Genomic DNA, 12,144 nt, shown 5'->3' on the forward strand with positions numbered 1-12,144 from the left:
ACAGTTGAACCAATTGCTTTGAAAAGTCATCAGTTCTAATCTTTTCCTGTTTTCTAGAAAAATCTGCTTTTTGTCTTTTTATGTATAGATATTGTTTATATAGCATCATTTATGAAGTACAGCTTTGGAAAAGTTGTCTTTTGTGGGAAACTAAAATGTAATAACAATATGTAAAATACTGTTTGAAAAGGCTATACCATATACAATTTAATGCTATGGGAAACAAGTAATTCAAGTTGGGAATTTAAAGCAAACAATGACTATGGAAGAAATTTAAAAAATATAAGATGAAAAAAATTTTTCAGAAAAAAAGAGATTCTGGATTCTTATGATTTTACTCAAAAAGCATTTATGCTAGATCCATGTCTCAGAACATAAAATGTAGAAAGCTGATGGTTTTCAAAAAGCAAATTATTTAATCCTATTAATCATACAATCCAATATAATTTTACATATTATTTGAGGGGCTAAAAATAACATACCAAGATCATAAAAATTATTATTATTATACATATATACTAAGCTTATATACACAGAATCAAGAGAATCAATAGAAACTATGAGAACCAATTAGAGCTTAATAATGTCATTAGTTAGAAGTATATGCTGAAATCTTTCATGTATCAGAAAGAAACATTTAGAGATATTATACAAAATGCACATGGCCATGATTTCTAAGTTGTAACTTATCTATGTAACTTTTTCGCCTGTCAAATCCTCTGTCTTTTATTATTCTGAACAGAAAATACAGACTTGCCAGGGTTAGATTTGTAGACAGATAGTGCTCAGTCTCATAGCACTCGTGTGCAATTAGTAGGGGCTCACATAATGTAATTGGCCATAACCCAGATGACACAACTGAAAGGAGTCGTTAGGACACTGTTATTTAATTATACCCACTACAGAATCTCTGTGATTAAGCAGGCACTATGTTTGCATACTCAGGATTCAGTAAGAGAGTCAGGACTACTCAGAAGGTTCAAAAACACAGTCTGGATACCAAAAAATTATTTTACCCTTAATTTAGCATTTATATTGTGAAAAAAGCTTACTCATCTTTTGTCTCTGACTGAAACTAATCCTATTATTTTCTTACATAGGAAATCTTTGCTGATAACAGAAAGAAACATGCTTCTCAACTGACCATCATGCATGGAACCAACAGCTCCAGCCTAACCCCACAATTCTTCATCCTCAGTGGGATTCCTGGGCTGGAAGCAGCACACATCTGGATCTCCCTACCATTTTGCTGCATGTACATCACTGCTGTCATGGGGAACTGCGGGCTCATCTACCTCATCAGCTGTGAGAAGGCCCTACAACGGCCCATGTACTACTTCCTAGCCTTGCTTTCCCTTACAGATGTTAGTGGGTGCACTTCATTTGTCCCCAATATGTTATGCATCTTTTGGCTCAATCTCAAGGAGATTGACTTTAATGCCTGCCTTGTACAGATGTTTTTCATCCACATGCTGACGGGCATGGAGTCTGGCGTGCTCATGCTTATGGCTCTAGATCGCTATGTGGCTATTTGCTACCCACTACGCTATTCTACCATCCTCACCAACACCAGAGTTACCAAGCTTGGCCTTGCCACCCTAACTCGCAGTGTGTCGCTCATGATACCCTTCACCTTCCTGATCAAACGTCTTCCCTACTGCAGGGGCAACCTTCTCCTCCACACCTACTGTGAGCATATGTCTTTGGCCAAATTATCCTGTGGTAACATCAAGATTAATGCTATCTATGGTCTCATAGCTGCCACACTGATTGGAGTGTTTGATATGTTCTGCATCTCCATGTCTTACACCATGATCATCCGTGCTGTATTGAATCTGCCATCTGCAAATGCTCGCCACAAAGCCTTCAGCACCTGCACATCCCACCTATGTGCCATTGTCATCACCTATGTCCCAGCCTTCTTCAACTTCTTCACTCACCGCTTTGGGGGACATACTGTACCTCACCATGTCCACATTTTTATAGCCAACCTCTACCTGGTGTTGCCTCCCACCTTCAATCCAATTATCTATGGAGTAAAGACCAAACAGATCCGTGAAGGGGTGGTCAAATTATTTTTTAGGGTAAGAGATACTTTGAGTGTGTGATAAAGTATGTGCTGAATTCCAAGGGTCCTGCCATCCTTTTCATCCCATGTTTATGTGAAACATTAATAACTTTGAAAAATGAATCTTGTCTGATCATTTATTTCTCACATTCTGCTGCCTAGGTAATTATTTGTATTTCTATGAATGTACCCACGTACGTACCAATGAAGGTGGAGCAGATATGATTACTGGAGTTCATCATAATCTGGGAAGTACTCCTTGGAGATGATGTCAAGCAGAACTTGGAAAGACACAGTGGACACTATGTGACAGTTACTGGAGGAAAGGTTTTATAAGTAGATGAAAGGAGACTTGAAGGAAGTCCCTATTCTTTGCCAGTTAAGCATGTCTGGGCTGTGCTGCTTACTGGACTTTAATATAGAGGGAGAAACAGTTGAGAAAACAGGGACAATGGAGAAAAAATTACCTTAGTTTGATTCCTGGAAGTAAAAGAGAAAAGGAAATGAAAGCAGAAAGATAAATGTGGTTTTCAGAAATTGCAGATTCAATAAAAAGTGAAAAAGAATAAGATCATACTCCAATTAGTACCTGGAGTAAGAGAATATGACCAGGAAATGAGTACAAATAAATGAATATGAAAAAACATTAGTTGTATTAAGATGATATTCTATTACCTGCTAACATAAAGACGATATTTTCATATCATGTTATACATAGTCAAATTATCATGAAATCTATTAATCACAATGTGTATTTTTGTAACATAATTTTACAAGTTTGGAAGTAAAGCCTTTTTTTTTAAACACAAATATGATAAATGTGTCTCTGTGTAAAGTAAATTATGAACTTCTGATCAGCAAAGTTACTGTCTCCTAGAATCATGCTTTTGGAATTGGTAAATTTGCTTACCAAGTAATCAAACCAAAACATTAGCGGAAAGTCAAAAAATTACTTTTCCTAAACAGCAATTTTTAAATATAAATTTTTGTCAGTTGTTACAAGAATGCTTAGTATATAACATTTCACTGACTTTTACTGCAAAACTATGGGGCAGCTATAATTATTCTTATTTTATAGGAGAGGAATATGAGCTACACAAACAGCAAAACTGGATGAATCTCAAAACATGAAGATTAAAATTTAAATACAACAGTGTTATGCTGTGGAGAGGGGCTGTGGGGGCCATAACAGCAGCGATAAGGTAAAGCCAGAAATTTAAACTCTGGAGAAATAAAATGCAATAAATAAATTTCTTGAGGTCATTGAGTAAGAATCTCCAGTTAATTTTATGTCATCTTCATCACAAACTCAAAAATGGTTTTCATGGAAACAACAAGATAACCCCGAAAAGCAAGACTCATCACTGAACTAGAGCAGGAGGCGAGCATCTGAGCCCAAACACACTCTGAACCCCAGATACCAAGAGGACAAACAGTTTGTAGGCCACTGTGCATGCGGTTGAAGGTGCAAAGTGCTGCTGGAAATGCGGCAGGGGAAGAGTATGTATGTGCAGTGGGCCATTTTGCTAAGAAAACTCCTCAGGGTAAAGTACTGCAACCTGGAGCAGGGAGAGGAACTCTGGCTACAGAGAAAGCAGGGAGTTTGGGATATAAAAGAGGAAAACCAAGTAGTAAGAAGAGAAGAAGAAAGAAGGGTAGGAAGAAAGGAGAAGGAGATGGGGAAGGAGAAGGAAAATTTAGGCGAACCTATCACAATCAGGTGATTGTACAAGTACGATGTGATAACATAAAACAAATAGCGATTTTAAGGAAAGGAAGAGAGATTTAGAGGAGCAATATAATTATTCTCCACTTCCTATCACTGCAAGTATAGAGACTTCATTTAGACTAGAAGTTTTCACTTTTCACCCTAACATCCCTCAGAATAGGAAAAACTTCAGTTTTGGGTATGTGGTGTGGGTGGGTTACTTACGGAGTCCTGGCCCCTCCACTAGTCAATGTCTCTGTCTGAACAGACTAGCCATGGTATTCTGATCTGTCCACACTGGCAGTAGGTGGCCAGTCCTAGGCTTGTATTTGTGCTGGACACTGGGTGAGCAAGCCCACTTAAGTCAGGAGTGAAATATAAACAAGCCCTTTTGAAGATCAAAAGCCTTAATCTCCAAGGTGTACATTGTAAAGGTGTTGACATTTTCATGTCGACTTCCTGGTTCCTATGCATCTCAATGCTTAACTTGGGATGGAAGAACATAGTTGTTATGAATAGGCTGCTGACAAGCCCAAATTTGATGATGAAATTAGAACATGATGGAAAGATAAATGAATAAGAGAAAGGAACAATCAAATCCAGCAGAAACACAATCACACAATTATTATAGATACAATGAAATGTGTCAACACATAATAAAAATAGAAAAGATTCCAGAAGAAATCAGTATTTAAGCTACTACTGAAGGATGAACTAGTTTAATTCGGTGGTGGAATGAGGATAGGAGATAACAATTGTTCCAGGAGGAGGTAATGGCCTGCATGGAGGTCAGAGGAAGGCACCAACCACACTCAAGGGACTGAAAACAAGATCAAGGGGCTCAAATCAGGGGCTGGTGCCTTCTGAGTTTATAGTGTATAAGTATTTGAAAATACATAGAATGTATTACTTTCCTGTTCTCTTGTTACTGTTGCTGTTTTGTTTCATACAAAACAAAGTCATACATCTATGAAAGGCAACTGACTTCATGGAGTCATTTTTGGACTCTGCGGTAAGAACAAGAGAGAGCATAGAAAGTTTTAAACACATGAGTGCTAGACACTTCCCATTTTTGAATAGCAATTTTTTCTATAGTGCAGAGGTTGAGAAATTTTTTCAAAATAAACTAGTTGCAAAAGTGTCTAAACATGTGAAAGATACATTTAAAATATTTATAATTCATATATAGCATAATGTATGTTAAATCTTGGCCTCATAACTCATACTTCTGATATATATAATTAAATGTAAAAATGAAATTCACAAAAACTGGAAATGAAAAAAATAATTGTATTAAGATGGTTAGTTCTGTCAATGCCTAAAGTTAATACAAATATTTATGAGCAAAAGTGATAGATTATAGGGCCGCCAATAGTCTCTCTTTCAAAACGCTCCCCAGAATCTTGATGCAGTTGAGTATAACCAGTTTGGGGACCATTGTCTCCATGTCAAGAACTCCTGCTCTATATTTAGCCAAAGTTTTGTACTAATTCTTATTTCCATAAATTTTTAATCCAAAAGGACAGGATTTCTATTGAGACCTATATGTAATTTGGGAATATAGTTGCATTGATTAAAATTTATCAAAATACATTTGGGTGTATTCTATTGCTTTCTAACAAAACCAAATTAATTTTTTTAAAATACAGTTGTCTTAGTCAACCTGGAAGTCACTAACGCTAGTGCCCTCTTACCCGCAGGGGATATGTTCCATGATCCCAACAATGCCTGAAACTGCAGATAGGTCTGAACCTTATATCGACTATGCTTTTTCCTATACACACTTACCTACAATCTAGTTTAATTTATAAATTAGGCCCAGTAAGAGATTAACAATAAGAGCTAACAATAAAAAGAGCAGTTATGATATACTGCACTTTAAGGTATGTGACTGTCTTTCTCTCAAAATACCTCAATGTACTCTACTCACCCTTCTTGTGATGTTGTGAGATGATAAAATGCCTACATGATAAGAAGGGAGGGCGATGACGCAGTGTTGGGCTACTATTGACCTTCCGAGGACTCATGAGATGGAGGATCATCTGCTTCCCAAATGCAGATGGGTAGGTAACTCCAACTGTGGAAAGAGAAACTGAGGAGAATGGGGGACAACTATAGCCTTTGCTAGTAATACTGCAACGTGAAAATCTAAACACGCCAACTGCCACAAAGTTAATGTGTTAATAGTTTATTAAATGCTTATTTAAGAAACTTCTGGAAATATATACACCAGAATTTAGGCTTTAATAGCATTTCCTTTTGAGAATTTAGGTGAGAGGTGAGTTTGTGGGTATACTACAACTTTATTTCCTACATTATGTCATTTCCCGCAAGAGGGATGATATATAAAATGATTTTTTTTTGTCACAAAGAGAGAGGAAATGTAGAACAATTACATCTCTGTTCACAACTAAATAGAACTTAAGGCCAAACACTACTTTGGAAAAATGTTTGCGAACTATGACAAAAGTAATGGGTTCATATTTTAGTACTGAGAGTGATGAGCAAGCATGAAAATGCAAATTAACATTTCCACTAAAGATAGATGAGGTGAATGAATAATCAAAATATGAGAAAAAAAATGACCAAAACCACCTGAAAAAAATGTTCGTAATCACTACAAGTGAAGTTCATTTTAATTCAGTCTGAAACACCAAAGAGATAGTGTTTTTGCCAGTCCAGCTGCAGAAAAGAGAGCATGTAATGGTCAAAATTTATATAGGGAAGGTCTGCTAACTGTGTATGAAAATGAAAATCAACAGTTTTACGGAGATGATTTTCCAACATTTACCCACAAAATTAAAATTGCCCATGCCCTTGATCCCATAAACTTCAATCCTCTTTTCAATTATCTTAGGAGAGGAAGAATTAGTAATTGAAAGAGAGTGGAGTAGGATATCTATAGAATAATTATTTTTGATAGAAAACATGAGAAATAATTTAAATACTCAGGAGTAAGGAAATGCTTATTAAATTTGGTACAGCTATTTGATGGAAAGAAGGTTTAACTACTGAAAATGTCTATTTGAGGCATGCAGGATGACATGTGAAAATATTATAATGTTATAAAACAAAATTATATCAAGTAGAGGAACAAACAGCATACAAAACTCAATATAGTCTGAAATTTATACAAAAATGTCATGCACAATAATTATAAAACTATTGAATGAAGTACAGTAAGTTTTTTAGAGTGATTATTCCTCTGTGTTAGGATTATAAGTTATTTCCCAACATTTTTACGTTTTTCTATAGTTTTCTGATTTCCTACACTTAAGGGTGTATTTCTGACATGGTAGTGACATTTCCCACTTGGGAAAAGGCATTAAGCTCTAATGTGTTTTTTAATTTTTTGTTTTTTTCTACTCAGATCTTTTAAATACTGATCTATTACTCCCATGTCCAAAGTTAATTTTCTTTCAATGAGAAATCTAATTATAGAGATTCAATCAGCCTGGGACATCTTGCTGGAGAGTCTCCAGGGAAACTGAAAAACCTATGTAAGAAAATGCCATTCCAGATTTCCAAGAACTCCTAGTTATTATCAGCAATGAATAGGGATTTGACCGTGCTTAACACTGAGGTGAGCATGCAATTTTCAAAAATACCTGTTTTGGGATAAGTAAGACATCACTGCCTAAGAATACAATAGCCTGGAATACAAGGACAGCTAGAAGAAGGCAATATTAGAAATAGACAATGTATTTGTCTTTCCCTTTCTCTTTTTAAGAGGTAATGGCTCTTTTTCTATCTGGGTGATATCCACTGGACTTAGACTCATTTTCCATTATCCTATTCATGTCATCATGGTGCACATATAAAAGATGGCAGACACTGCAGAGATTAATCTTCCAATATCTCTGGTCTAAGACTATGAAATAATGGTTTCTCCATGTGGTGACATTTCTGGAGAAGTTTGGGAGAACTTTCTTACAGAAAGGGATTGTTTACATGAGATGCAGTCAGTTTAGAAACTGGAGATCATGATGCTCTGAAATTGGATTCCTTCTTACATGGTGGCTTCTGTGTATTCCAGTCAGAAGGAATGGACACAACAGTGATCTCCAGATTATTGGGCTATGATTCATGGCTTTATAGCCATGAAATACATGCCGTCACACTGCAAGTTTCTATATAGTTCTGCTGGACAGTGGGGGTGTTTGGCATTGACTTTGCTTATGGTGAGACTTACGTCTACTTCAGAGCCTAGATCACTTCATTTTTTTCAGTGAAAGGAAGTATTTTAACCATTTGGAAACTTCATTTTCTCAAACATCTCGAACTCTAAAAATTCCTTCAATTATCAGTCAATCCTTTCTATTGCTTCTACAAAAAATAGCAATCCAAAGATAAGGTATTTTCTTCTGTACTGTTATAACAAAAGAAATATTATTTAATTAAAGCAGTACAGAGAGTCAGTAACTATTAGAATTTAAAGGCTTTCCTTACAGCAAATTTTTTATTAAGAATGGTTAGGAAACTAATAAAATAACATAGCAGAAACAGAAGCCAAAAGGAAAGGATGCCATATCTGATGGAATTCAAATTTTTAATAAGATTTTTACTAAAATTCCATAAAAATTGCCTATGATGTAGAAATATAAGTAATTTTTTTTCTTACTCAAGAACTACCTTCGAAATTTCAGTATGGAAAAGCATGAAATTGGCATTATGTGAGCTTGAATACCAGATGTACCAAATCCTTACTAATTCAACATTCCTTCACTCACACACATTTTATTGACTATCTACGATGGATTATGTTAAGCAAGTTAGGTGGAACATTATTGCAAATTTTACATGGTGAATCAGCTTTCTTCATAATCTTCAAGGCAGGACAAAGGTCCTGCTGAGAAGGGCTGGTTCATTTAGGGTGACCCTCTAAATATACTCACATGATTTCAGTGACAAGACTCAAGTACAGCTAGCAAAAGAAGAATGAGAGGAGAGGAGAGAATAGAAGTATCTTATTGGAAGGAAGAAGACACTTGTAGTACAGTTCACAGCTTTTTATAGGAATGTGGTGGAGTGTAAGAGGTATGCTGGGGAGTGCTGGAGAATGTGAGAATAGTTACTTAGACAAAGTGTACAATGAGACATTGAATAGGGTAATTATTTTATGAGACTTGACGCGCTACCTACTGTGCTAACGAGGCACCTATGGGTAATTATTTTAGACACCATAGTTCAGACTCTCTTGCTAGAGCTATGAGAAAAGAAAATCCTAGTAATTACAACAAGGTGAATGTTCGTGGCATTTGGAAGTATCATTGTCCATACCACTGCCTCTTAGGTGGTCCCAAACTCTCTCTCTCTCTCTTCTATGCAGAAAGTAATTGCTGATAAAGAATGTAAAATGCCCCCCTCCCATCAGCTGCTATGCCTGGGGCCAACAGCTCCAGCCTGACCCCAGGGGTCTTCATCCTGAATGGTGTTCCCGGGTTGGAAGACACACACATCTGGATCTCCCTGCCCTTCTGCCTCATGTACATCATTGCTGTCGTGGGCAACTGTGGGCTCATCTACCTCATCAGCCATGAGGAGGCCCTGCACCGGCCCATGTACTACCTCCTGGCCCTGCTCTCCTTCACAGATGTCACCTTGTGCACCACCACTGTACCCAATATGCTGTGCATATTCTGGTTCAACCTCAAGGAGATTGACTTCAGTGCTTGCCTGGCTCAGATGTTTTTTGTCCACATGCTGACTGGGATGGAGTCTGGGGTGCTCATGCTCATGGCCCTGGACCGCTATGTGGCCATCTGCTACCCCTTACGTTATGCCACCATCCTCACCAACCCTGTCATCACCAAGGCTGGTCTTGCCACCTTCCTGAGGGGTGTGGTGCTTATCGCCCCATTCACTTTCCTCACCAAGCGCCTGCCCTATTGCCGGGGCAACCACATCCCCCACACCTACTGCGACCACATGTCTGTGGCCAAGGTGTCCTGTGGCAATTTCAGGGTGAATGCTATCTATGGACTGATGGTTGCTCTCCTTATTGGTGTGTTTGACATCTGCTGTATTTCTGTGTCTTATGCTATGATCTTGCGGGCTGTGATAAGTTTGTCATCCGCAGATGCTCGTCACAAAGCCTTCAGCACCTGTACATCCCATATCTGTGCTATTGTCATTACATATGTTCCAGCCCTATTCACGATTTTTACTCACCGTTTTGGGGGACAAAACATTCCCCACAACATCCATATCATCATTGCTAATCTCTATTTGATGTCACCTCCTACCCTGAACCCCATTGTTTATGGGGTCAAAACCAAGCAGATACGAGAAGGGGTGATCAAATTACTTTTTAAGGAGAAAGATGTATTAACAATGAAATAGATTCATGAATTCATATCCAAAATTAAGTAAAGACAAATAATATTTCAGAGGAGATTCTTGAGTGTAAATTTAAGACCACCTGGTCTCATTAAAGAAAAAGAATATTCATTGAATATCTTCTATAATATTAACTGAATTATTTTTTTGGAGGGCGCATCAATGGTAGGAATTAATAAATAGGAAATTTCCTTCTAAACATAAGCATTACTTTTTCTTAAAAGGAATTTCACTTCAGTACAACCTCGATGCTGTTGAGAAATAATTGCTTTGCTTATTTCCTACTGTGTTTTGCATGTTGAACAAATCTCAAGTGGAGTGCACACAAGAAGTAATATAAAAGATTTCCTCATCTTCTTCTGGAGATTCACCTGTTCCTGGAGGATATCCATAAAAAAAAGAATTCTCAGAGTCTGTTTCATAAAGCCATTCACACACATTTTAGTGACTTCATTTACTCCCACTATTCCTTTCACTGAATCATTTTGTATAGTGTAGTTCTATAAACTCATGTATACCTAAGCTGTATTGAATTTCCACTATCAAGGGGAATGATATTCATATATTTGTATCAGTAAGATCTAAATAAAAGATTGAATAATAAGCAAGGAACAAAGCCACAAAAACTTAGAACAAACAAATTTTTAAGGACAATTCCAGGAAATTTTTGAAGCACACATAGAATTGTGATTGTGAAGTGGTAGTAGGAAAAGAAATAGATTTACCAGAAAAATCTACAAACATTTGGGTTTGACTGATTAATAGAATTGTTTTTCTCCTGGCTCAACTACCACAGCTGAAAATCCTCTACCGTAGTTTGATAACAAAGTGAAGTTGATTGCTCAAAGAAAGTTTACATAATGACCAAGTTATTCACAAACATTGAACTTGTCTCCTATAATCAGGTCCTTTGTCCATGCAGCAAATAAGAAGCTACACTTGGGTCACTGCTGGTCGCTTAACAAGCTGAAGACATTTTATATACTGATTTCCATTCCCTATATTCTATGTGTAAGATTTGACAAAGCATGAAGTCTAGAATCTGGAATCACAGTCTTTGAATGGGAACTAAAATGTCTATGTCTGCCAGCCAAAAGATACAGAAAAAATGTTATTATCATAATAATTTGAGGAAACACCAATGCAACAAATATTATCACTATAAATGGATCCAGAAAGATAAAAATATACAAAGACATTTTCTGGCAATAGTCTTTCTCTGTACATCCACTTATTTTATCTGCTTAGTAATAAGAGCACTCAATGCACATCCTGATACTTAATGCGTCTCTTGTAACTCCCTGCAACCACACAAACATGCACATTCACTTTCTTTGATATACTGGGGAAAACTGAAAATATAGAAAATAATTAGATAGGAATTAGGTATTGAAAGGGAGGGATAAGGGTATATACCAACACATTTAGTCTGCAAGTCTTTCCTAATAATTACCCTAGAGAGGGATATGGGTAGGATGGACCTTGATTGTACATTGACCACTAGCAGCCACGGTAACAACGCTCCCTCAGGAGGAGAGAGACACTGGTCAACTTTGCTAGAAACTGACAAGTGGTTTAGGAATCCATATATTAATCTGCCCTCCATATCTGTGTATGAGAAGGATGACAAAAAAAATTAAAAAAGACATTTATATTCCATATTTGTTTAAAAACTAACTCTGGTTAAAGATAAAGAGGGAAAGCAACACCACCACAGACAATAAGAATTATATTGCATCTATAACAATGTCCTGAGAAAGAGAAAGGAAATACCATACAGGAAAATGAAAAGATTATGACAGGCATATAAAATGTTTACTGGTAGATTGCAAAAATGACTTAAAAAATGTTTTGAAAATAGGCATAACTTCATATAACCTATGAAAAAGGAGAAAAAAAGAATAAGGACAGAAATACCTTGGATTCCCAGAGTAGAGAATGAGATGATAAGGTAACAGGACAGGCTTAAACAATGACGAATGGGTAAAAGAGAGTTTAATTAGGCAAGTAAAAACATAAAATATTAAAA

At 36.7% G+C, this 12,144-nt stretch overlaps 2 protein-coding genes across 2 annotated transcripts; both read left to right on the plus strand.

Moving 5' to 3' along the window:
- Positions 1–1,145: 1,145 nt before the first annotated feature.
- Positions 1,146–2,108, plus strand: LOC118933038 (olfactory receptor 52N2-like). Its single transcript, XM_036927007.2, has one exon. It carries the CDS (start codon positions 1,149–1,151, stop codon positions 2,106–2,108), a length of 960 nt encoding a protein of 319 aa, XP_036782902.1. The 5' UTR covers positions 1,146–1,148.
- A 7,047-nt stretch (positions 2,109–9,155) lies between these two features.
- LOC118933114 (olfactory receptor 52N2-like) lies at positions 9,156–10,118 on the plus strand. Its single transcript, XM_036927087.1, has one exon. It carries the CDS (start codon positions 9,156–9,158, stop codon positions 10,116–10,118), a length of 963 nt encoding a protein of 320 aa, XP_036782982.1.
- Positions 10,119–12,144: the final 2,026 nt, after the last annotated feature.

The sequence above is a fragment of the Manis pentadactyla genome, chromosome 9 (assembly GCF_030020395.1).
Source record: "Manis pentadactyla isolate mManPen7 chromosome 9, mManPen7.hap1, whole genome shotgun sequence".
Lineage (NCBI taxonomy): Eukaryota > Metazoa > Chordata > Mammalia > Pholidota > Manidae > Manis > Manis pentadactyla.